Below are 27763 nucleotides of genomic sequence, written 5' to 3'. Positions count from 1 at the left end.
CGAACTGTCTTTTCTGTGCCATGTTGAAAACTGGACAGCTCTACAAAGTTTATAGTCTCTCAGACTAAGCCTTAGGTTCCCAGCACAGGTCTTTGTTACTGAGATTTCTGTGTAGGTTCCTACTGTTTTCCCCCATCCCTAATCTGAGCAAAGTAGAGGCAGTGGCCTGAGGGTGGGGTTGGAAAGGTGGTGGGGAGAGGCGTGGTAGATTTCTGTCCTCCTTCTCAGGTACCAGACAGTCTCTAAACCCTCGCCAAGTCTCCACCCGCCCAACCTTCACCAACACCGTAACCAAATGTACCCTCACACGAACTCTACCTTGATTCCCCTCTTCTTTCCTGCTGCTTGAATGCTTTCAGATAGGGAGATTGCTCTCTTGCAAATGAAAACCTTCCTATCAAGTCTACTATGTCTGCTATAATTTCATAAAAATCCATTCAACTTCTCAACTGACCACTCTAAGTCATGTCCACATGCTCCCTGAGATGATCCACCTACACAATACCCAACACTAGGTAAATATTGCAGGGTCCTGTAGCACTAAGGAACTGAAAAAAAATGTACAAGACTTGTCTTCAGGATTACTATGCCCACACAAACACACAAAACCAAAATATTTTAAAAAGTAAATTGCAATTAAATATAATGTTTGCTTCAGATTATAATGCTGCTTTTTATAGAATAACTGCCTCAAAATAGTATATTTAGCAATACTGAGGAGAGTTTCAAGAACAAACCATCATGATTGATGGTTAGTGATAATACCACTTAGAAAGGGATGAGCAGAAAAGAAAGCATTAAGATCAAACAACACAGCATATGTTTTCATTTGTCTGAAGGTAGTACTATATACGTGAAATTATTTCATGTTATATTCTTTAGATACAGCAGAGTCAAAAGTTATTGATAATTGCTTTTATGATAGCATATAGTTGTAATCCATCATGATTTCATTATAGATGTTAAAGTTGCATAAAAAGATGTTATAGAAGAATGCAAAGGAAGAGTTTTCAATGCATATGTTATAAAACTTTGCCCAAAGAGTTTAAATATTAATTCAAAACTATTTTATATACCCGTTTTGAATGAATCTTGGTCAATCAATCTGATATTTAATCTCTTTTCTAGAATTATAATTTGTGAGGGAAAAAATTAAATGATGTGACTTTTTTTACAGGCCACATTTAAGGGATGGATGGATATCATGTATGCAGCTGTTGATTCACGAAATGTAAGTCTGTTTAGAGAGAAAATTGTTTAATTTGATCCAGTGAATATTTCTGAAGTGTTGTTATTTAGTGATATTGTCAATAAAGTGAAATCATAGGTAAATTTATAGATTACATCTATATTAGAAAAATAAAATATTCAACCTTATATTACACTTTCCAAAATTTGATTTAAATGTATTTCTCTACTCACTGTGAATCTTTTAACATATCTTTCCTAGTATCTAGCATGGTGCCTGGCACTTAAAAATTTGTTGACTCTATTTGTAAAATGAGACATCTTATTTTTGGTTCTGATAGTTCTGACCATGAATTAAAAGCCTGCACAGGCACTTTCTTCATCTGTCACAGATTTCTTCCAGCTTTTGATCTTTCCTCTGATAGGAAGGATCTGACTAGTGGTGAAAAAAGCAAACAGAAAGCAAAATAAACATATAAAAAAAATCCTGGGCTTCCCTGGTGGCGCAGTGGTTGAGAGTCCGCCTGCTGATGTAGGGGACATGGGTTTGTGCCCCAGTCTGGGAAGATCCCACATGCCGCGGAGCGGCTGGGCCCGTGAGCCATGGCTGCTGAGCCTGCGCATCCGGAGTCTGTGCTTCGCAATGTGAGAGGCCTGCGTACCGCAAAAAAAAAAAAAAAAAAAAAAAATCCTAATGGTGTTTCTCTCTGGGAAGTGAGATTTTTGTGGTAGAAAAAGGGGCTTTCATAATCTACCTTATACACATCAGCACTTTTGAAATTTTTTGTATAATCTCCATTAATTTCTCACTAACAATAAGGGAGGAAATCACATTTTGAAAAAGAGATTGGCTTCTGATATATTGCCAGAGTATAGTAATTAAGCTCAAAATATTATATCCCTGACACCAAAAACCAGGTGGTAACTTAGAAAGAATTCCTGATTTTTTTTTCACCTTATTTAAAAAAAAAAAAAAAGAATGAAAGCGCTTAACACCCTGCATTGTATCTATTACTGTCAGGAATCCCAGTTATGGGTTTTTTTGAATAATAGTTACAATTTATTATGTATTACCACTCACTGTGCTGGCTTTCTTACATTACCTCATTTTTTGCAGTGGTTTCCTACCTATTTGATTAATTCATTTAAAATTCTCTCCACCTTTCTTATCAATAACCTACATGACACACAACTTGCTTTCAGTTTCTTCCTTAATAACCTAGCATACACTATCTGCTATGTAACCCCTCAGCATTCAAGCACTTCACAAAAGATGGAGTCCAATTGGCCACTATAATTATGACAGGTTATTCACTCTTACTCTCATTAGTTAATAGAGAAATGCAAATTTAAACCAAAATTAGATATTACCTACAAACCTTCCTGATTGGCAATATTAAAAAGTTTGACAGTACCAAGTGCTGCTAAGAATAAACAGCAGCAAGAACTCTAGTATGCTGATTGGGGGGAAATGGATAAATATTCCTTTAAAAAAGTTGAGTATTACCAACATTATTCATTAAAGTTCAAGATATTCTTTAACCCCACAATTCCATTTTTAGCAATATATTCTATAGAAACTTATGTACATATATAGGAGAATCTATGTATAAGAATGAGCATAACTTTTTTTCATTAGTGAAAAACTGGAAACAACTCAAAAGTAGTAGAAATAGGCAAATATTGAATATTAAACAGTATTGAAAATGATATATGAATCCAGTATACATAATGCAGATGAATCTTAAAATGTAACTGTTATAACAAATGTGTCTACTAGACAAAATGTAGACACAACTAACCTTATTGTTCAAGAATGCATACTTAGGTTCTAACTCTAGAGAAAAAGCAAGGAAATAATTACTGTAAAAGTCAGGATAATGATTACCTCTAGCAGGGATGGTAGAATTTATGTTTGGGAAGGATATACCAAGGGTTTCTGACATCTTGGGTTGTAAAGTTCACTTTAAAAGAGTTTATTACATCTAACACTTATGTACTGTGCACTTTTGTGTTTACATAGTATTTAATTTTAATACATTTTAAAATATTTTATATCACTGTCCACTACACACATGCATAAATAAAATAGAAGTCTTATCAAAGAATAGGCAGTTTTACAATATTTCCAATATTTTCTATTTTACCCTATTTCATTAGGAAAAAAAATTCCATGTTGGCCATTACCCTCTAAATTGATTTCATGACACAATGGGTCATTACCTGCATTCATTGTCACCTGTGACTAGTTAACTGAGTTGGTTAGAACAATGTCCTGTGAGACTTGAACTACAGATTACAGCCAAAGCTTAAACCAGCCATCATACTTTTTTCATCAGAACTGTGCTGGATGAGAGAGGGCATCATTGTTACAAAAACAATGCCTAAGGCCTGCAGAATAGGATGAATCAATAGACTCATTTTCAGAATGGAAAGATCCTACTGATGTACCTATGTCCACACGTACAGTAATAATTCTAGTCTATCAACAGAAATATGTACTAGAAATCAAACCTTTACTCTTAACCTTTTACTATTGACCGGGTGCTGTTCTAACACCTCTCATATACAATAGTAACATTTAACCTTCCCAACTACCATATGAGGAGTAGGCTCTATATTTTTCCATTTTACAGATGAAGAAGCTGAGTCAGAGAGGGTAAAATTTGAAAGTTTTTAACATAGAACAGTGTGACTACAACACCTCTTCTGTAGGAAGAGGAAATCCTCACTTTGCATGCCCCATTGGGGTCTTGAAACTGCATTGCAAGTGCATTCATAATCTAGGCATTTATTGGGTGAAATTAATTTTAATTATTCAGACTTTTCTATGAGTTGTTTCATTTTCTCAAGTCAGTGAACCTTATTAGAGACTCTTCAATAGGTGTTAGATTTGATGTTTCATAAAATCTGTTTAATTTTTTTAAATTTCCAGTGATAGAGACATGCTTTGAGAATCAAAAATTCACTGATGTCTTTTTTATGAAACATGGAGTAGGTCTAATAGTTATCATTTTTCATATTTTGTAGGTAGAATTACAACCCAAGTATGAAGACAATCTGTACATGTATCTTTATTTTGTCATCTTTATTATTTTTGGTTCATTCTTTACTCTGAATCTTTTCATTGGTGTCATCATAGATAACTTCAACCAACAGAAAAAGAAGATAAGTATACTAAAACTTCATCTTTGCTCTAAAATGTGAACTAAACATATCACACCGTTTCCTTTTGGCTCCAAATGCAGTCAACAAAAAGAAAGAATATAAAATTCAGAAATTGTTTTGAGAGACTTAATCATCTATGAGTTTTTAAGTGATTGATAATTCAGATAGCATGTACTGATATTTCCAGTATAGAAATCTGACTAATATGGCATAATTTATGCATTGAATATATGCATCTCTAAAATACATATATTAATTAGTAGCATTAGAATAGAATGTGGAGCCATTTTTCACACAATTACTAAGATGAATTTTGTAGCTAGCAAAGAACGTGATTTTTACAAGTTTTTCTTTCATTTCTTTACTTTGGAGGTCAAGACATTTTTATGACAGAAGAACAGAAGAAATACTACAATGCAATGAAAAAACTGGGTTCAAAGAAACCACAAAAGCCCATACCTCGACCTGCTGTAAGAATAACATACTTTCATCATCAATAAAAGCTATGCTATCTATCACTTTTACAGCCCAAATTGCTAGATACTAATTTTTGTGCATTTGCAAAACAAAGTTTTTGCCTTAGCAATGTGACTAGCTAGCCTAAATAGCCTAAGTATTTGTAATTTATATATACATACTATGTAGAAATTATGTAATATATTTTATATACAGACATAAAATACATATTAATAATAATGTTCAGACTTATATGCCAATATTATTCCATAGGATTGATGTCATTGAGGAGCTTCTAATAATGCAGAGAAGAAAACATATTCATATATACATAGTGTGGGAATATTGAACGTTCTCAGAGTGCAGTGGGGACCAATTGGGATAACTGGTACCTCTTGGATATGCCCCATATTCTGTCCAACTTTGCAGATTGAATGGAATCATTAATGGAAAAAGTCACAGTTCTTGTTTTTTCCTGGTTTTTAAGAAAGATCTATTTCCTCCTAGCATCTTGCCCCTAAATCAGATGACATCATTCTTTAAGACTTTTCATGGCTATTCCAATTGTATATTTGCCAATGGGTACTGGTTCTGTTTGGTTGCTTCAAGGAATTGTTGTCAGGAGAGTTCCTGAGTTTTTCTATGTTTCAGAAGTCCTCCCCCAAGGTATACATGGTACAAGGCAATCCAGTGTTCCCAAGGAATCATGACTCTATGACTCCATTAGTGACGATGTAAAACTGGCCAAGCTAAAACTGGCCATGCCCATGTTTTGTTTGTAAGTTAGCCAAAAGCTGAAAGAAAGTGAATAGTTATATTGGACAAAACATTAGGAATGGACAATTTGAGCCTACTCTTTGAGAAATAATACAACTTGAATGGATGGGGAGTAAAGCAGAGTAATGCCCTATATAAAAAAACATATACTCCAAAGCCATGGAAATAAATATTGCAGTGGAGAATAGTGATATATTTGAAATAGTGAGTAGTAAACACAAGGTTTTCTGGGTTAAATGAGTCAAGGTTACCACTATGAGTCTGAAGAAATCGATCTTAATTAAGCCAAATGAAAATATAATATAGTTAAGTGAACAGCATAGTAACGTGAAGAAAAAGAATTTTAGAGACTGGCGTGAGAAGATGTTAGAGACAAAATAGTGCTGGGCCTTGGACAAGAAGATGAGTCCACAATATGGGGTCATGCCAGTAGGACTGGAACATAGGAAATAAATGAGCCAACAAGAAGACTCAGTGGGATGAGGCAGCTATAAAATATAGGAAAAGAGGGAGGATTATTATTATCTACATTTCATTATGTAGATAATGAAAAATGTAAAACAGTTAATGTTTTGTGAAATTACTGATTGCACTAACATAAAGTTTTATAAAGGCATTTGGAAAAATTAGGTCTTATGAATATGAGACAAAGATTTTAGAGTTGTCATTGTCAGACATAATTCAGTTGAGCTCTGAAGCTTAGATTCATTTTTGAAAGATAATTAGAATATATATTTTAAAAAAAAGACCCAAAAAGTTCTGAGCATGAAGCCTTGGGCACTTCACCATTATAGGAAGAGGTAAATCAGTGAAGGAGTGAGATTTATCAATAGGCAACATATATATGTAGATAAATGATTGAGAAAGAAATTTTTAAATGGCTGTTTAATTACATCAAATGACACAGGTTTACCTGGACAGGGACAGGGATGCACAGGAAACGATCAGTGCACTTAACTAGACTATTATTGGCAACAATTTGGCAAATTAAGAAATGATTTGGTAAAATCCATCCTTTCAGTCATTCATTAACAATGTACTATGCTAAACATTTGGATTTAAATATCGAGCAATAAAGAGTCTATTTGGTAATCAAATAGTCACCCCAACAAATATAGAAATATCCAAGAAGGAAAGATCCATTTGGCTATGAGAGCTGATAAGAAAGAGGGGACTGATGAATCAGGGAAGTTAGGGAAGGCTTCACTGAAGCATGAACTGAGGCATGGAGAAGAATGAGGAAGCGTCAGTAGGCAATGTGGGAAGAGAAGAGGAATGTATATGTGAAGGCTCTGAGGTAGGAAAGCCAGTGAATTGGAGTGCAGAGGGTGGGGGTTCATTTGGGACATGGGGAGAATGAAGAGGTTAGGATGGTCCACACTTTTCTGGGCTTCATAGGCCATGTTCAAGAGTAGTCTTTGTCCTTAGAGCAATGGGAAGTCATTGAAGGGGACCTGGTCCGTTTGGGTTTTGTGAATATCACTCAACCAGCACTGACAGAGGCAGTATGTGCATTGTAGACTCGTTTTGGAACTATTTCAGAGATGATAGGTAGAGTGGTGTGGAGATGAATAAAATGGATGGATTTGTAAGCTATCACAGGAATGAAATTAAAAGGTTTATTAATTGAATATGAAAGGTGAAGAAGGAAGCAACAAAGATGACTTATGAGTTTCTGCCTCACACAACTGGATGAATAATGGTGTCATGCAGAATATGAAGTAGGGACATGAATGGAGAAAAAATTGGGGATGCTAGTTTACAGAATTTTACAATCAAAAAGGGAGTCTGAAAGAGAATGAATGTTTAGAAGAAGTAGTAAAATAAAGTTTCTAAAGATTGAGAGATTAGGTGCAGAGCAAAGCAGGAGTTCTGAAGAAGAAGAGATTGAAGAGAAAGGGAATAAATATAGAATAAAGTCGCGCAGGATGTGGCTCAAGAACAGTGTAGTCTAGGTTAGAGAGCAAAAGGGACTGAGTCCTCCAATGAATTTGGAGTAATATATAAAAAAGATAGGTGTGGGAGACAAGATAATATGAAATGAAAAAGGAAGTAGAAGAGTTTCTTTACACCAGTTGACTTTGGTGTTCTCAAAAAAGAAGAATAGAGGGCAAGAGAATGGGAAATTTCTGAGAAGTTTGAAATTATCCTGGGACCAAGTGAGGGACAAAGGATTGCTAATCATTGTCAAGGGCCAAGGTAAAGTGAGAGAACATAAATCTTTGGTGAACAAGGCCTCCAAGGTTATATAGCTTCCTCCAGCATATTCTGGGATTTAAATTGGAGACAGTGATCTATAACTGGGAATTAGAGTTGTATGTTGAGGTAATCCACTGGAAAACTAAATGGACAGGGAATCTAAGGAGCTTTTTATTGATCATGCTGATACGAAAATAAACACCAAGTTTCTGATTTTATGCAATTTTGAATCTACTACACTGTAGGTGCTATATCTGTGGAAGAGAAAAAGGTTTTAATTAAATAAGAGCAATTGATGTCATAAAATGTCATCACTTTTATGACAAATGTAAGCACAAAGTTTTCTGAGATCACAGAGTGCTTAAAACTTAAAACTGAGTTAGGATTCACCAGACTGAGAAGGGCTGTCTGATAATATCCCTTGACAGAGGTGTTAGGACAGAGGAGACAGATAAAGAAGATAAAATGATATGGTACAAGAGTGGTAGGAAGTATCAGAAGGGTAGAAATAAGGGGACCATAACTAGCCTTGGAAAAGTAAACTTCAGTACACAAGAGCTAAGAACGAAGTGTTTAGAACTGGAATTAGATGCATTTATTAGGTTGAAGAAGGCCCTAGAAGGACAGACCCAGCTGAAACAATGTAAGTCCAACCCAGCAGGCTAAATATGTATTCAGAGAAAATAGCAAAATATAACAAACAGGTGGTGTTTGATGTCCCAGAATTTCAATAGGGAGTAATGGATGCTTCTACTAGGGAGAGGACAAAACACTAACATAGAGAATCCAGACCAATAAATGTGTCGATCTGGGAAAGCAGACTATGAGCATAGAGGTAGCAGAACGTCTGTAGTTCTAGTTGAGAAGGTAGAGGACAACCTAGCAGAGGTAAGCCAAGGCCCAAGCTCTAGAGTGCCTCAATACCAAGCAGATAGGGACAAAAAGGAAGAAAATAGGGTCCAATGGGCTTAATTGGTTTACAAGATGAGGACTTAATTTCATAAACAAGACGTAAGGCCAGTTAGTGCTTGGAATAAGGTCCAAATTGAATAGGGCAGAGTTTGAACATTTGAATTGTGAACTGTAATTTTTTAAAGATAATTTATTCTTATAGAAGAGTTACCTCACAAAATCCTCACCCTACTTTCCTTTATTTTAACCTCTTACATAACCATAGATTGGTTAGCAAAACTAAGAAATTAATCTTGCTGTAATACCATAAAATAAAATGTAGAATTTAACTGAATTTCACCAACTATTCCACTAATGTCCTTTTTCTTGAACTATAATTCTAGAAACATCTTCTCAACTGAACCTTGAGGTAGAATTAAGGTAGAATTTAAGACGCTTTGGCTTTGCCGGGGGTTGGGGGGTATATAAAGGGAGAAGCTAGGGGGGGAAATGACAGGAAAAGCAAGAGAAGTACTTATTCATTAGTTCTTCAAAGTTAATTTTGATGCTCACCCCCAACACAGGCAATAACAAAGACTCATTATAGTGGCAAATATTTACTAACTGTCCATTGTACACATGGTGATGTTCTGGGCACTGAGAACTTAACAGGTGGTTCTTAACATAAAATCAGTTTATAAAATCTGGTATCATGAACAGTATAAATAAAACAAATACATTTGGAAAGAGCTGGATATTCCAATATACACATTTTCTTCCAAGTGTAAAACAAACGTAGTGTTTTTTAATAAAAGCTACATTTTCATATTGCTATATTAAAATCAGATAAGTTGAACTTGATTTTTTTTTTTTCAGTTTCTAAGTGAACTTTACATACTCTTTGTTTCAGAACAAATTTCAAGGGATGGTCTTTGATTTTGTAACCAAACAAGTCTTTGATATCAGCATCATGATCCTCATCTGCCTCAACATGGTCACCATGATGGTAGAAACTGATGACCAGAGTCAAGAAATGACAAACATTCTGTACTGGATTAATCTGGTGTTTATTGTTCTGTTCACTGGAGAATGTGTGCTGAAACTAATCTCTCTTCGTTATTACTATTTCACCATTGGATGGAATATTTTTGATTTTGTGGTGGTCATTCTCTCCATTGTAGGTAAGAAGAGCTGCTTTTACTCAGTTAAGGAATTTAGTAGTGAAAATTTGTGTTTTAAAGCTTTAAAGTTTTTTTCGCTAATCTTACTCATTCACCCCGAAATTTCAAATAAAAGTCTAATTATTAGTCCATTTTCAGCTTGTCATTTCTCTAATTGCATGCTGTGAATGAAATGATGTATAAAAAAAGGAATTTATATTCTGCAGGTTTCATTTATCATCTTGTCTCATTTCAGAAGAAAATAACTGCAACTTTAGCATAATACTCCTGTCCTCAGTCATACTCCTGTAGTATAGACAAGTATTGTTTTGAATAAACAATTCACACACACGTACACATATAAATCCTTACAAGTAGTCAAATAGTCCATAAATAATTGTCCTTGATAATTGGAATATCATGTTGTGTGTTTATATATATTCACACTCATACAAGCTTCATGTTATCTTTGGGTTCAGATAGTTTTCTATGGTGTGTAATATTCTTTTTCACAAGTACATATTTTGTTCAAAAATTCAAAGCAAATTCATTTCATCAATACATATTAAGTGTTTGTGTGTAGGACATTAAATCAGGTGCTAGAAGTAAGGTTCTGCTTGTTTGAGGAAAGAGAACATATACATAGAGAGACAAATAGTATTCCACTATTTATACACTTCTGCTGGTTAAATAGAAAGACAAGGTAGCATTCCATTTGATCCTGACGACTGTGATATGCAGGATAATACAGTGATTAAGGGATGAGACTCCTGGGTCATACAGACCTGACCAAGCGCTTCCCTATTTTCACTACTTACCAGCTCTGTGACCTATGGCAAGTACCTCACCTTTCCAATCCTTAGTTTTCCAAGGAACATTTTTGTGAAGTGGTGTTATGAAGATTAAATGAGATTATGAAAGTAAATGCACTTAGCACTGTGCCTAGCACAAAGAAAAGACTTAGTAAATGTTAAGCCTAACAACGACAACAAAAGTAGCTATTATCATCACTTAGCAATGCATAAAATCATTGCCAGGATTCAGTCCCAAATATGTCTGTCTTGAAAGCCTGGATTGTCTCCAGTACGTTGTGCTGCCGCCTCCCAAATAAGATGGATCAAAACCATCTCAGAAGAATAAGAACTCTCATATTCCTGATCCAAAAATCATATGCTTTATCCATTAAATCTTATGCAAACACTAGAACTAGTATTTAAGAAACATAAATTTCTTGGGCTTCCCTGGTGGCGCAGTGGTTGAGAGTCCGCCTGCCGATGCAGGGGACACGGGTTCGTGCCCCAGTCCGGGAAGATCCCACATGCCGCGGAGCGGCTAGGCCCGTGAGCCATGGCCGCTGAGCCTGCGCGTCCGGAGCCTGTGCTCCGCAACGGGAGAGGCCACAACAGTGAGAGGCCCGCGTACCGCAAAAAAAAAAAAAAAAAAAAAAAGAAACATAAATTTCTGTGCTTGGCCGCCATATACATTGTGTCCTTTATGGATGCTTTTCTTGAACCAGAAAAAATGACCATTAGTACCTTCAGTTAGTATAAAGGTGTTAATGTTATAACACTAAACATACCAGTTTCATTTTGCTAAACAAATATTACAGATTGTGTGTATGTAAATGTGTGTATGTGTATACCTAATTCTCATGTCCACATTTTGTAAAACTAGTTAGTGCTTACCTTAGAAATGTAAATTTTCATTTGCTGCCATTAAGTATAACCTTATTTTTGTTTTATCTTGGCTTTCCATAGGTATGTTTCTGGCCGAGCTGATAGAGAAATATTTTGTGTCCCCTACCCTGTTCCGAGTGATCCGTCTTGCCAGGATTGGCCGAATCCTGCGTCTGATCAAAGGGGCCAAGGGGATTCGCACGCTGCTCTTTGCTTTGATGATGTCCCTTCCTGCGTTGTTTAACATCGGCCTCCTGCTCTTCCTGGTCATGTTCATCTACGCCATCTTTGGGATGTCCAACTTCGCCTATGTTAAGAGGGAGGTTGGAATTGATGACATGTTCAACTTCGAGACCTTTGGCAACAGCATGATCTGCCTGTTCCAGATTACCACCTCTGCTGGCTGGGATGGATTGCTAGCACCTATTCTTAATAGTGGACCTCCAGACTGTGACCCTGAAAAAGATCACCCTGGCAGCTCAGTTAAGGGAGATTGTGGGAACCCATCTGTGGGGATCTTCTTTTTTGTCAGTTACATCATCATATCATTTCTGGTCGTGGTGAACATGTACATCGCTGTCATCCTGGAGAACTTCAGTGTTGCTACTGAAGAAAGTGCAGAGCCCCTGAGTGAGGATGACTTTGAGATGTTCTATGAGGTTTGGGAGAAGTTTGATCCTGATGCCACCCAGTTCATAGAGTTCTCCAAGCTCTCTGATTTTGCGGCTGCCCTGGATCCTCCTCTTCTCATAGCAAAACCAAACAAAGTCCAGCTCATTGCCATGGATCTGCCCATGGTCAGTGGGGACAGGATCCACTGCCTCGACATTTTATTTGCCTTCACAAAGCGTGTTTTGGGTGAGAGTGGAGAGATGGATGCCCTTCGAATACAGATGGAAGAGAGATTCATGGCATCCAACCCCTCCAAAGTCTCCTATGAGCCCATTACAACCACTTTGAAACGCAAACAAGAGGAGGTGTCTGCTATTGTTATCCAGAGGGCTTATAGACGCTACCTCTTGAAGCAAAAAGTTAAAAAAGTTTCATGTATATATAAGAAGGACAAAGGTAAAGAAGGTGATGGAACACCCATCAAAGAAGACATCCTCACTGATAAACTAAATGAGAATTCAACTCCAGAGAAAACCGATGTGACACCTTCTACCACGTCTCCACCTTCCTATGACAGTGTGACCAAACCAGAAAAAGAAAAATTTGAAAAAGACAAATCAGAAAAGGAAGACAAAGGGAAAGATATCAGGGAAAGTAAAAAGTAAAAAGAAACAAAAAATATTCCATTTTGTGATCAATTGTTTACAGCCTGTGATGGTGATGTGTTTGTGTCAACAGGACTCCCACAGGAGGTCAATGCCAAACTGACTGTTTTTACAACTGTATACTTAAGGTCAGTGCCTATAACAAGACAGGGGCCTCTGGTCAGCAAACTGAGACTCAACAAACCAGAGAAACAACATCGACAGGAGGTTTCTGTGTTCACAACCAGCTGACACTGCTGAAGAGCAGAGAGTAATGGCTACTCAGACTCTAGGAACCAATTTAAAGGGGGGAGGGAAGTTAAATTTTTATGTAAATTCAACACGTGACACTTGATAACAGTAATTGTCACCACTGTTTATGTTCTAACTGCCACACCTGCCATATTTTTATGAAATGTATGCTGTGAATTTATCACTTTCTTTTTAATTCACAGGTTGTTTACTATTATATGTGACTATTTTTGTAAATGGGTTTATGTTTGGGGAGAGGGAGTAAAGGTAAGAAATTCTATGTTTCTCTACTGTATAACTGGATATATTTTAAATGAAGGCATGCTGCACTTCTCATTCTCACATGAAAAGAAATCACATCACAAAAGGAAAGAGTTTACTTCTTGTGTCAGGATGTTTTCAGATTTTTGAGGTGCTTAAATAGCTATTCATGTTTTTAAGGTGTCTCATCCAGAAAAATTTTACTGTGCCTGTAAATGTTTCATAGAATTCACAAGCATTAAAAAGTTGTTTTATTTTTTCATAATCCATTACATGTACCTGTATATATGTATATATGTATATGTGCGTGTATATACATATATATGTATACACACACCACACACACACACACACACACACACACACACACACACACCCCATTACATAGTCATTCAGAGTCCTGGCAGCATGACTTTAACATTTTTGATAAGTGTCCTTTGGCATAAAATAAAAAATATCCTATCAGTCCTTTCTAAAACCTGAATTGACCAAAAAGCATCCCCTCCCATCACTTTATAAAGTTGATTCTGCTTTTTCCTGCAGTATTGTTTAGCCATCTTCTGCTCTTGGTAAGGTTGACATAGTACATGTCAATTTAAAAAATAAAAGTCTGCTTTGTAAATAGTAATTTTACCCAGTGGTGCATGTTTGAGCAAACAAAAATGATGACTTAAGCACAGTATTTATTGCATCAAATATGTACCACAGTAAGTATAGTTTGCAAGCTTTCAACAGGTAATATGATGTAATTGGTTCCATTATAGTTTGAAGCTGTCACTGCTGCATGTTTATCTTGCCTCTGCTGCTGCATCTTATTCCTTCCACTGTTCAGAAGTCTAATATGGGAAGCCATATATGTCAGTGGTAAAGTGAAGCAAATTGCTCTATCAAGACCTCATTCTTCGTGTCATTAAGCAATAGGTTGCAGCAAACAATAAAGAGCTTCTTGGTTTTTATCCTTCCAATCTTAATTGAATACTCTACGGTAAAAAGTCCGATGTACAAACATGTTGCAAGCTGCTTAATTCTGTTGAAAATATATGGTTAGAGTTTTCTAAGAAAATATAAATACTGTACAAAGTTCATTTTATTTTATTTTTCAGCTTTTTGTACATAAAATGAGAAATTAAAAGTATCTTCAGGTTGATGTCACAGTCACTACTGTTAGTTTCTGTTCCTAGCACTTTTAAATTAAAGCACTTCACAAAATAAGAAACAAAGACTAACATGCAGTGTAGGTTCCTGCTTTTTTTTATTAGTACAGTAAACTTTGCACACATTTCAGTGTGAAACAAATCTCAGACTGAGTCCAGCATTTATTTGCTTTCAAATAGTGATGCCTTATTATCAAAAGAGGCTTAAGGAACGATCAGTTGTTATTCTTGGCATCGCTTGAATCAGATGTTTCCACCTAGTCTTTTTATTCAGTAAATCATCAGTCTTTTCAAGTGTTTGTTCACACAGGTAGATCTTATTCTTACTGACCCATATGGCATTAGAACTTTATCAGATATGATATGAGGTCCAAGCTTTTCTTTTCAACAAAAATTATATAAGTGAAATTATATTACCAGTTACAGCAAAACACTTTGTGTTTCTTTCACAAGCAACATTAAATGTAGATTCTTTACACTAAGGCTATTGACTTGTAGTATGTTGGTGAAATGCATGCAGGAAAATGCTATTACCATAAAGAACGGTAAACCACATTACAATCAAGCCAAAAGAATAAAGTTTTTGCTTTTGTTTTTGTATTTAATTGTTCTGTCATTGTTTCTATCTTTGAAATGCCATTTAAAGGTAAATTTCTATCATGTAAAATGATCTGTCAGAAAAAATGTAAAAATACACATTGAATATAATAATTCATCTTTAAATTTTTTCGTTTAATGGAAATTAATTAAGAAGAGTGTACTGGATATCTAGTTTTAATATTGGCCCAAAACCTAGATATGGTATTGGATAGAGTAGTGGAAAATTACAAAAATTAATAAAAGATTGACTAGCATTTTAAGTTGTGCATCCTTTCTCCTTCCCGTCTACCTACTGCTTTGTTTTGTTTTGTTATTCTCTTTTCCATTTTGGTTCCTTCCCTATGTATTCTTGATGTACTTTCTATATACTTTTCCATCACTTCCTTGGGCTCTCAGTATTTTTCATTAAGGGTATTCTCATTTTTTCTTTTCTGTTCACCAAATCTCTTGCTTATTATAGTCTGTAGACAACAGATCTGTACACTTAGGCCCCTAATAATCTGCTGCACTAGAAAAAGTTCATATAATATCTTCATATTCATTTCTATAATTTTGGAAGCAAAAATTCCAAGTGAGCTTAGATCTCACTCTTTATAATATATAAACAAAATTCCCCAAATGACACAGATTTGGTTTTTCCATTTAATTATGAGAAGTTTGAAATGTTTTTGAGTTCTGATTACCTATTAGAAATACCTGAGAAGCTTTAATAAATGCCAATGTTTGAACCAAAAGCAGACCAATTGAATTCATATCTCTGGGGATGAAACTTAAGCATCTAATTTTTTTAAGGCTCCCCATTGATTTTGATTTATACTTAGGGTCGAGGACCAATGAGTTAGGGTATCCTTGCTCAATATGAAAAAATGTTCTGCAGAAAATGCACCTGTTCCCTTCAGCACTTCATTGTATAAGTCATCATATACAAGTTGCCGATATGATGGCTTTGGGGGTGTTTATCTTGCAGTGAGAGAGGTGTTTATCTTTTTTTTAAATTTTGTTGAAGTATAGTTGATTTACAATCTTGTGTTTAATTTTTGCCATACAGCAAAGTGACTCAGTTATACATATATATTCTTTTTCATATCTTTTTCATCATGGTTTATCACAGGATATTGAATATTGTTCCCTGTGCTATACAGTAGGAGAGAGGTGTTTATCTTTTTTTTTAAGCTTTTTTTTAAAAAAATATTTATTTATTTATTTGGTTGTGCCAGGTCTTAGTTGTAGCAGGCGGGCTCCTTAGTTGCAGCTCCAGGGCTCTTTAGTGGTAGCTCTCGGGTCCCTTAGTTGTGGCATGCAAACTTTTAGTTGTGGCACGCATGTGGGATCTAGTTCCCTGACCAGGGATCAAACCCAGGCCCCCTGCATTGGGAGTGTGGAGTCTTACCCACTGCGCCACCAGGGAAGTCCCAAGAGGTGTTTATCTTGAAGTGTGACATTGACCCATTTGTATCAGGGGTTCTTTTCTAGGACTGTAGTTGGTGGAAAGGGAATTCTATCAGAATAGTTTAGAGATCTTCAAATTATACATACACACACATACAAAATGGCACCCCAACTATCCCTAGTGCATATGGGGGTGGTTTAAGAAACAGTATGGATTCATAGAAATAGTCCTCCAGATGCCCTGTTGGGTAAGAACCATTAAATCTGGACAATGGGAGGCAGCTTATATAAAACATTCATTCGATTTGTCATTGTCAAGTCACATCTAAACAGGAAAGGCTTCCATTCTTATCTTGGGCACTCCTCATCATCACTTGTTTTCCTAAGCTCTGGTATAATACAGATCAATGTACAAAGAGAAGGGAGGAGTGAAAAAAAGAAGGGAGAGGATGAAAAGGGAGAGGAGAAGGAAGACGAGGGAAGAAAAATGGGAAAGTCGAGGAAAGGAAGGGAGTATAAGAAATAGGAGGGGGTGCTTCATGAATTATCCTCTGAAAAAAAAGTCTTTTGTTGTTAATATGTACAGCAATAGTGGGGGAAGAGGGAAGGAAGAGGTGTGGGTGAAAGAAATTTTGCTTGGTTGTCAATATGTCAGATCCACAATATAAATGTGATTCTCCTCTCTTTTTTTAAAAGAAAAAACACCTACGAAAAAGTTGAAGAGGACATTATGCAAGTAAATGTTATGTTTGCATGAATCGTGAGTTTTATTTATTTATTTATTTTTGGCTGCGTTGGGTCTTCATTGCTGCACGTGGGCTTTCTCTAGTTGCGGTGAGTGGGGGCTAGTCTTCGTTGCAGTGCACGGGCTTCTCATTGTGGTGGCTTCTCTTGTTGTGGAGCACGGGACCTAGGCACACGGGCTTCAGTAGTTGTGGCGCATGGGATTAGTGCTCCGCGGCATGTTGGATCTTCCCGGACCAGGGCTCAAGCCCGTGTCCCCTGCATTGGCAGGCGGATTCTTAACCACTGCGCCACCAGGGAAGTCCCTCGTGAGTTTTTTTATTTCATCTGAACTAAATAAATATTTGAGTGTCTACTACATATCAGCTTTATGATAGGAGCTGAGAGATCAAACATGAACTTAACTGTCCAAAGGAGGGTTGTAGCCAAAGGTGAAGAAGCTTGAAAGTTATGCTAAAGAGTCTGGAATTTATTCTGTTGGCAATGAGGAGTGATTGATTGCTCCAAGCAGTAGAATGAGCAGTGAAATCAGATACATCTGTACTTATTTAAGCTGATAGTAATAAGGGTACCTTGCCAGTTTTTTGCTAATATTTTACAGAGATCTCATTTTCCCATCTCTTTTTTTTTAAAGGTGTCTGTGTTTTTATCTTTTTAGTACATATTTTTAAAAGAATATACCTAGCTTTTATTTTATAAAACCCAATTTGATATTTTCTATTAATAGCCTATCTTAATCTACTTACATTTATTTTAGGTACAGATGTATTTTATTTTATTTTTATCACTATTTTGTGCTTTCTATTTTTCAAGCTTTTTTCTTTGTTTCTTCCTTCTTTGCTTTGTCCTCTTTTGCATTAATTTTGTTATCATCATTTTCCCCCCATCTCTACTATTGTGAAGATGCACATTATCTTCCTTCCTTCCTTCTTCCTTATTTCTTTTTATAAGTGATTACTTTTAAATTTTAACATGTACACTTAATTAGTGAAATATAATCAATAGTTGCACCCTTATCTGGAGCAATGAAGTTCCAAGACTGATTTCATATCATTGCTCACTTCTTGTGTTATTTTTGTCTACTATTTTAATTCTACCTTGTCTGGCACCCAATGAATTAAACAGTATTATTATTGTGGATTTATGTAGGCAGTGCTTTTTTTTTTTTTTTTTAGATGTTGGGGGTAGGAGTTTATTAATTAATTTATTTATTTTTGCTGTGTGGGGTCTTCGTTTCTGTGCGAGGGCTTTCTCTAGTTGTGGCAAGCGGGGGCCACTCTTCATCGCGGTGCGCGGGCCTCTCACTATCGCGGTCTCTCTTGTTGCGGAGCACATGCTCCAGACGCGCAGGCTCAGTAGTTGTGGCTCACGGGCCTAGTTGCTCCGCGGCATGTGGGATCCTCCCAGACCAGGGCTCGAACCCGTGTCCCCTGCATTAGCAGGCAGATTCTCAACCACTGCGCCACCAGGGAAGCCCGGCAGTGCTTATTTAGACTTATTTAGATGTTAATTCATTTCTTTCTTTAAATTTGCTTCTTTTGCTTACTTCTTCGTTTTGTGTTCTATTTCCTTCTTGAAATAGATGAGGAATTCTGTTAGCAAAGTTTGTAGATAGCAAACTAACTCAGTTTTTCTTTTCCTGAAAATGACTATTCAGCCACATTTTTAATACATTAGCTTATATTATAATTATTTTTGATGTTTTTAATTTTTTGCATCATTATAAAATTACTTTTATTAATCTGACTTAGAATTTATGCTAATATAATTTGAAGATATTTATTAGTATCTTTAATTAAGATAATTTCAGGAAAACTCTTAGCTTTTAGCATTAGAAATATTTTCTCATCCCATACTTTTCTATTCTCTCCATCTGGAACTTTTGAGGATTACATGTTGAAATTTCTAAATCTTTCTCCCATGTCTCTTAATGTCTCTCTCTTATTTTTAGTGCTTTTTCTGGATAATTTGTCAGATTTTTTGTATCAGGATAATGCTGTCTTCATAAAACAAGTTAGGAAGTGTTCATTCATTCCTGAAAGAATTTCTGTAAGAGTGGAATTATTTCTCACTTAAATATTGATAGAATTCACTAGTAAAGCCATCTGTAACTTGAATCTTCCTTGTGCAAAATTTTAACTTAAAGATATTAATTTCTTTAACAGATATGGGGCTACTGAGATTTTTTTCCTTTTTTTTTTTCCTTTTGATAAGTTGCATTTTTCTAAGAATTTCCTCATCTAAGTTATTGCATTTATGCATAAATTATTCAAATCACTCTCTTTTTATTCTTGTAATGTCTGTGGCCTCTCTAGTCATATCCCTTTTTTCATTTCTGATATTGAAAATTTGTAATTTATCTCTTTTTCTTGATTAGCTTATCTAGGGATTTCCTCAATTTTATTAATGTATTCAAAAATACTAACTTTTGGTTTACTGATTTTCTCTACAGTTTTTCAGTTTTCTGTTCCATTGATTTCTGCTCTTTTCAATTCTTCTACCATCATTTTCATTTTCTTTCCTTACTGGACTGACTAGACATCCATTATAACATTTAAGAGGTATGATGATAATGGTTAGCTTGTTTACTTTTGATCTGAGTATGGGGAAGATTTTAATAATTCACTATTAAGTATGCTGTTTGGTGTAGGTTTTTAAAATAGCTATCCTTTATCATCTTAAAGAGGATCCCTTCAGTTCCTAATTTTCTAAGAAGTTTTAAAACCACTTATAATACTGAATTTTATTAAATTTTTATTGTATTATATTTAGGTATTCATACTGTTTTTCTCCTTATTTTTATATTGCAGTAAATAACATTCATTGATTTTAGAATGTTAGATCTAATTATTTTCCTGGAATTGAATTCAGTTTGGTCACTTTCATTATCAATTTCATATATTGCTGTGTTTCTTTTTTTCATATTTTGTTTCATATTCTTACATCTATTTTTGTGAAAGAGTTTGGCTTGTAATTTTTCTTTCTTTTAATGTGCTGGTTAGATTTTGATTTTAAAGTTATGCTAACCTCTTAAAACAAGATGAAAAAGGTTTTCACCTTTTTGTTCTCTGGTAGAGATTAAGATTGGTATTAATTTTCCCTTAACTGTTTGGATAATTTACTAGTGAAGGCTTCTGGGGCTGAGTTGGTTTTGTGTACAAGTTTTTAGTTTTTTTCTTTAATAGAGAACCATTCAGATTTGCTGTTTCTTGTTTCAGTTTCTCTAACAAATTTTTCAAGGATTTGTCCATTTCAAATGAAATTTCAAATTTATTCACATAAAGTTGTTTATAACTTTGTTATCTTCTACAAATCTGTAGAATCTGTATTAATGACCCTTTTTTGATTCTTGATATTGGTATTTTGTGACTTTTTTCTTTTTATTATTCAATCTTTCAAAGAACCAACTTTTGGCTTTTGACATCTTTTCTACTGTATATCCTTTTTATTTCATTGGGGTTTTTTTTTTGCATTTATATTTATAACTTACTTTCTTCTATTTCTATGATTTTTATTTTCCATTATTTTCTAAATTATTGAAACTGATTTGTAGCCTTTATTTTTTTTTTAGTAAATGCATTTAGGCTATGTATTTCTCTCTAAGCATGACTTTAATAACATCTACAAATTTTGTTATATTTTATTTTGTTACCATTCAGTTAAAAATATTTTCAAGTTCTATTGTGATTTCATCTTATCTTATTGGAAGTTTAGAAGAGTACTGCTAAATTTCCAATACTTCAGGAATATCTAGATATATTTGTTTTGACTTCCAATTTAATTTCTGTTTATTCAGATAATATACCCTGAATAATTTTAACCATTTAACATTTGAGAGGAATTGCTTTTCAGCTCAGCATCTATCAAATGTAACATAAGTTTCATGTGTAGTTGAAAATGAAATGCATTATTTATTTATTAGATGCAGTGTTTTATATGTTTAAAAGATCAAGTTTATTGGCCTTCTCATTCAGAATACATCTTTATTGATTTCTTCTGTCTGTTTCTTCAATCATTTACCAAAAGGGTATGTAAAAATCTCCCAATGTGTTTATGAATTTGTTTGTTTCACTGTTAAGTCCTGTTAACTTCTGCTGTATATTTTTTGATTTTTATTTGGTTATTTGATATTTATTAGCACCTAAAATTTATAATTGCTACATTTTTGTAGTAGATAGACCCTTTTATCATTATGAAATAGGCTCCTTAATTTCTAGTAATAATAGTCATAATAATTGCTAGTAATAATCTCTAGTAATTGCCCTAAATTCACTTTGTCTGATATTACTATATCTACAGTGGCTTTCACTTAGATGGCGGTTGCATGGTATATCTTTTTTCATTGTTTTACCTTTAATGTTTCTGTAACTTCATATTCAATATTGAATATGGATGTTTTATTTTGTATCCAGTCTGACAATCTTCATCTAACAATCTTTCACACACACACACACACACACACACACACAATACATTTGGATTTAAATTGATGACTTCTTTTGGATTCATTATTGGTATTTTTTTTTATTTTATACATTTTGTTATTATATTGTTTTTAGCTACCCCACCAACTGCCACATGCTTCTGTGACTTATTAAATTCTAAAATAAATTAGGGGGGTACCTTCAAGATGGCAGAGGAGTAAGAAGTGGAGATCACCTTCCTCCCCACAAGAACATCAAAAATACATCTACATGTGGAACAACTCCTACAGAACACCTACTGAACGCTGGCAGAAGACCTCAGACCTCCCAAAAGGCAAGAAACTCCCCACGTACCTGGGTAGGGCAAAAGAAAAAAGAAAACATAGAGACAAAAGAATAGGGACGGGACCTGCACCTCTGGGAGAGAGCTGTGAGGGAGGAAAAATTTCCACACACTAGGAAGCCCCTTCGCGGCCAGAGACATGGGCTAGGTGGGGGTTGGAATCTTTGGAGCCTCGGAAGAGAGCACAGCAACAGGGGTGCAGAGGGCAAAGTAGAGAGATTCCCACACTGAGGATCTGTGCCGACCGGCACTCACCAGCCCGAGAGGCTTGTCAGCTCACCCGCCGGGGCGGGCGGGGGCTGGGAGCTGAGGATCGGGCTTCGGAGGTCGGATCCCAGGGAGAGGACTGGGGTTGGCAGCCTGAAGGGGGCTAGTGCACCACAGCTAGCCGGGAGGGAGTCCGGAAAAAAGTCTGCGCCTGCTTAAGAGGCAAGAGACCATTGTTTCCTGGTGCGCGAGGAGAGGGGATTCAGATCACCGTCTAAATGAGCTCCAGAGACAGGCACGAGCCAAGGCTGTCAGCCTGGACACCAGAGACAGGCATGAGACGCTAATGCTGCTGCAGCAGCCAAGAAGCCTGGGTGCAAGCACAGGTCTCTATCCATACACCCACCCTGGAAGCCTGTGCAACACGCCACTGCCAGGGTCCCGTGATCCAGGGACAACTTCCCCGGGAGAACACACGGCATGCCTCAGGCTGTTGCAACGTCACACCAGCCTCTGCTGCCACAGGCTTGCCTCGCATTCCAATTATAACTACCATACCCCTCCTTTCCCCTGGCCTGAGTGAGCCAGAGCCCCCTAATCAGCCGCTGCTTTAACCCCATCCTGTCTGGGCAGGAACAGAAGCAACCTACATGCAGAGGCGGGGCCAAATCCAAAGCTGAACCCCAAGAGCTGTGCGAACAAAGAAGAGAAAGGGAAATATCTCCCAGCAGCCTCAGGAGCCCTGGATTGTATCCCCAAAATCAACTTAATGTACCCTGAATCTGTGGAATACCTGAATAGACAACGAATCAACCCAAAATTGAGGCAGTTGACTTTGGGAGCAACAGTAGACTTGGGGTTTGCTGTCTGCAACTGACTTGTATCTGATTTTTATGTTTATCTTAGTATAGTTTTTAGCGCTTGTTATCATTGGTAGATTTATTTATTGGTTTTGTTGCTCTCTTTTTTATTATTATTATTACTTTTTAAATTGTTATTTTAATAATTTTTTTATACTTTTATTTTATTTATTTATTTTTCTTTCTTTTTTTTCTCCCTTTTCTTCTGAGCTGTGTGGCTGACAGGATCTTGATGCTCCAGCTTAGTGTCAGGCGTGAGCCTCTGAGGTGGGAGAGCCGAGTTCAGAACGTTGGACCACCAGAGACCTCCTGGCCCCACATAATATCAACTGGTGAGAGCTCTCCCAGAGATATCTGTCTCAACATTAAGACCCAGCTCCACTCAATGGCCAGGAAGCTCCAGTGCTGGATGCCCCAGGCCAAACAAGTAGCAAGACAGGAACACAACCTATATTTAAACTCTGAAAGGCATTATTGTTACAGCCAATACTCCCTTAGATTTCCCATAATATTAATGCTTTTTATTCCTTCTTGAATTTCCTTACTTATGAATCATTTGTCTTCTGCCTGAAAAAAACCTCCCTTTAGTATTTTCTTTACTGTGGGTCCACTCTTATTGAGTCTCTGAAGTTTAATTTGCCAAAAAGTGTTTCTTTTTTATTTTCAATTTTGAAGGATATTTTCACTAGATATAGATTTCTAAGGTGATATTTCTTTTTCTATTTTAGTATTTTGAGGGTGACATTATTTTCTGTAAAATGATGATTTCCCCCCAAAACACCTAAAACCATGTCTCTCATACAAATTTTTTAAAAGTCCAAGATTTCATTTAACTCCTTAATTAATGAGAAAATCCATAAGAACCCAAACAGCAGGATCAAGTGAGGACTGACTTACAGAGATCTATGATCTCTATCTGACAACACTGATTTGCTTTGCTATGAACAGGAATCATTTGCTGGCCGCAGATGGATTTCACATGAACAGAGACACTGCAGTTTCTTGATTCAAATTCCCTCTTTTCCACATAGTGCCTCCAGATATCTCTGATCCACTGTGCTTTTGGCTCTTTCATACTTCGCTTTCTACCTCTCCCATGCCAGAGCTCCAATGAAATTCTGGGTCCTCGTACCTGTTAGGAGCAGACCATGTGACATTGTAACCACCCTCTTGATTCTTCCTGTACCTACAGGACAGCACCACATTGCTCCCAGGATTTGCCAAATGGGGTCATCTCTAAACATCTTTCAAATGTCTTAGGCTATGTCCTGAAAAGTGCAGAATATGCCCTCTGCTTGAGAGTCACTTAAATCTATCTTTGAATGGTAATGGTCTACCACCACCACCTCCAATATTAGTTTCAACTATGAGGTGGGAAAGAGAATCAGGTCACTCATATCTAATCCCCTTCTCTTAATTTTTTCTCTTCTTTTGCTCCACTGACCAGTAACAGGAAATGTTTTCCCTTTCCTGTGAGACAAGAACTTCCCTTATATAATAAACTATTCTTCCCATTCTAGAGCCTATACTGTATTCAATTCTCTGAACTTTGAGTCTTAATATGCAAAAACTCAACATTACTATAAATTTATAAATATCAAATTTGGAGAGGAGCAATGTTTTTTCCCCTCCAAATTGTTGTAATTGATATATGAATTCCTGTTATTTGAAACAAGAAAATGTCATGTTTTTCAGATAGAAAGGATTCAAGAAAAGGAGAAAAACTTATTTAGAAGACAAAATGCAACAGGAGATAACTCAAACATCTTGGTATACATAAATAATCATATATATTTTAATTGATAACTCTTATAGCATATCATTGAACTCAGTCTTCATGGGGTAAGAGGGATTATAACCACATGCTCAATTCTAGAAAGGCTTTCTATAAAAGATTGGCATTATTAGAGGGAAATATAAGTAGCTATAACTATTGCCATTATTTTCCCCACTAGCAAGCATTCTCTTGCAAAACATGCCAATATTTTAGGAAACCATATTCTGATGTGTCTTTGTTGGCCCCTTTTTTTTTTTTCTTTTTGTGGTTCCTCAAAAAGTTAAACATGGACTTACCATATGACCCAACAATTCCACTCCAAGGTATTTAGCCACAAGAAATGGAAATATATATTCACACAGAAACTTGTACACAAATGTTTTTAACAGGATTACTCATAACGGAAAAAACGTGGAAACAATCCAAATTTCATCATTGAATGAACAGGTAAACGAACTGTGGTATATACATACAATGAAATATTATTCTACAATAAAAAGGAATGAAGTACTGATATAAACCTCGAAAACAATATGCTAAACGAAAGAAACCAGACACAAAAGTTCGCATATTGTATGTTTCCCTTTATGTGATATATTCAAAATAAGCAAATCCATAGAGACAGAAAGCATAATAGAGCTTACAAGGGGATGGGAGGGCAGAATAGGGAGTGATTACTCAATGGTTATGAGTTATTTATGGAGAGATTAAAAAGTTTTGAAACTAGCAAGAGCTGGTGGTTGCACAACATTGTGAGTACACGAAATACCACTGAATCATACACTGTAAAATGGTTATATTATGTGAATTTCACCTGAAAGAAAATTTGTTTTTTAAAAAAGTTTGCATTATTGAAACTCTATCCACTAGAGGACGCTGCTTCCATTGAGAAGCATGACTAGTTTTTGATGGAGTAGAAGGAGTTAGCCTTGCAAAAACATTTTCTGCTTATTTTCCTTCTATTTTAGGTGTTAAAAGAAAAAGTAGCCAATTTTTTCTAGGAAACATTCCTGGAAAAACTATGAATTTGCATTTGAATATACGTCTTCAAGAAAAAAAGTTTGTGAAACGTGTATTAAGAAAATATTTCTTTCCTTGCATATAGAAGACCTCTTAGTTCAAAAATTAAACCAACATGAATAAATTATGAAACTAAAGAAAAGGTTAATGGAAAGCATTTCAGAGACTCATATAAAACTTAATGAACAAAGTGTCCAAGCATTCTTATAAATACAAAGTTTCAAATACTTCTTCATTATTACTGTAAGTACTTGAGAGAGTCTTGAAAGTGTTTATCCATATTTTCATGAGCACAGTAACATTTAGTTATCCAACTCAGCTCATGTCTTAACTTCTTTCTCTGATTCATGAAATACTTCGTCATGTATTAAAATTAATAAAGCTACATTTGTGGAAGTCATATCAGGAATAAAATAATTAGACCATAATCTCCCTGAGCTACTGTGGCTAGGGCTTTTAACAAAGTAACACAGGAAATGTCATGTATCCACATGTGTGGAATATTTATTTTCAGCTCCAAAACCACACAGTCAGTTACTCTTCCTACAAAACGAAAGTCTTCCTGCCACCATACACAACAACTTCCAATTGCAGCAGGGAAAAATTAGCCCAAGAAAACGAGTCCACAAAGTAAATCTGATCCAAAGGGCTCTGATTAGTACCATACAATTATAGTATTGTACAGCCATTGTTGGGTTAATTTATAAAGTGGGCAGTCAGCCTTTTCCAAGGCATACTAACAGGAAGCAAAGACTTCCTTGGAAATCAGCTGATAAACACTATAAAGACCATGCTCTGAACAAAATCAGAATGATACTAAGTCCTCTATGAAACAAGAAGCAGGCATATCAGTATAGACAGTTTGGGACAAGACTCAATAGGGGCCTGGCTAAAAAAAAAAAAATCCAGAAACATAAGCTTAATCATAGGCCTTTAGCAACATCTGGAAATATACCAGAATCTACTCTATAATCAATATATAAATCATATATAGATTTTCCTAAGGTGTTTCAATTCAGTCATTCTAAAACCAACAAATGGAATATCTATTTGTCATCTCCACCAAATAACTTTCAGATATACATACATATATATATATATATATATATATTTTTTTTTTTTTTTTTTTTTTTTTTTTTTTGCGGTACGCGGGCCTCTCACTGTTGTGGCCTCTCCCGTTGCAGAGCACAGGCTCCGTACGCGCAGGCTCAGCGGCCATGGCTCACGGGCCCAGCCGCTCCGCGGCAAGTGGGATCTTCCCGGACCGGGGCACGAACCCGTGTCCCCTGAATCGGCAGGCTGCCTCTCAACTACTGCGCCACCAGGGAAGCCAATTTTCAGATACTTTTATGATAGCATATTAGTTTTCAATTTCTGAGTAATAACCACAACATGGTGGTTCAGACGTGTTTATTATCTCCCAGTTTCTATGGATCAGGAGTTTGGGGACCGCTTACCTGGATCCTCTTCTTAGGACATCACAAGGCTGTAGTCAAGGTATTGGCCAGGGCTGAGGTCTCACCTGATGCCTGAGGTCCTCTTTAAAGCTCATGTGGTCATTGGTAGAATTCAGTTTCTTTTAGCAGTAGACCCATGATGGCTTGTTTCTTCAAGGCCAGCAGAAGAGAGTCTTTTCTGCTTCAAGTCTCTGAGTTCACTCTAATGACAGACACATGTCATTTTACATTTGTCCAAACCCACAGAACGTAAAACACCAAGGGTGAACTATAATGTAAACTATGGACTTGGGTGATGATGATGTGTCATGTAGGTGAATCAATTGTAACAAATGTACCACTCTGGTGGAGGACATTGATAATGAGGGAGGCTGTGCATGTGTAGGGGCAGGAGATATATGGGAAATTCCTGTCCCTTCCTCTCAATTTTTCTGTGAACCTAAAAGTGCTCTAAAATAATTAAGTCCTTTAAATAAATTTAAACCAGTTGGATACCTTCATTAC

At 36.0% G+C, this 27763-nt stretch overlaps 1 protein-coding gene across 3 annotated transcripts in view; it reads left to right on the top strand.

Moving 5' to 3' along the window:
- Nucleotides 1–15292, top strand: part of SCN2A (sodium voltage-gated channel alpha subunit 2) — a 94148-nt gene extending 78856 nt beyond the window's left edge. For all 3 annotated transcript variants that reach the window (XM_073807621.1, XM_073807620.1, XM_004314501.4), the window contains exons 23-27: nt 1178–1231; nt 4219–4356; nt 4722–4826; nt 9590–9860; nt 11597–15292. In XM_073807621.1, the coding sequence (XP_073663722.1) occupies nt 1178–1231; nt 4219–4356; nt 4722–4826; nt 9590–9860; nt 11597–12792 (1764 nt within the window). In that variant the 3' untranslated portion in view covers nt 12793–15292. The remainder of the gene's footprint in view (nt 1–1177; nt 1232–4218; nt 4357–4721; nt 4827–9589; nt 9861–11596) is intronic.
- The last annotated feature ends 12471 nt before the right edge of the window (nt 15293–27763 follow it).

Source organism: Tursiops truncatus, chromosome 7 (assembly GCF_011762595.2).
Source record: "Tursiops truncatus isolate mTurTru1 chromosome 7, mTurTru1.mat.Y, whole genome shotgun sequence".
In the NCBI taxonomy this organism is placed as follows: domain Eukaryota; kingdom Metazoa; phylum Chordata; class Mammalia; order Artiodactyla; family Delphinidae; genus Tursiops; species Tursiops truncatus.
This window is presented reverse-complemented; position numbering and strand designations above follow the sequence as displayed.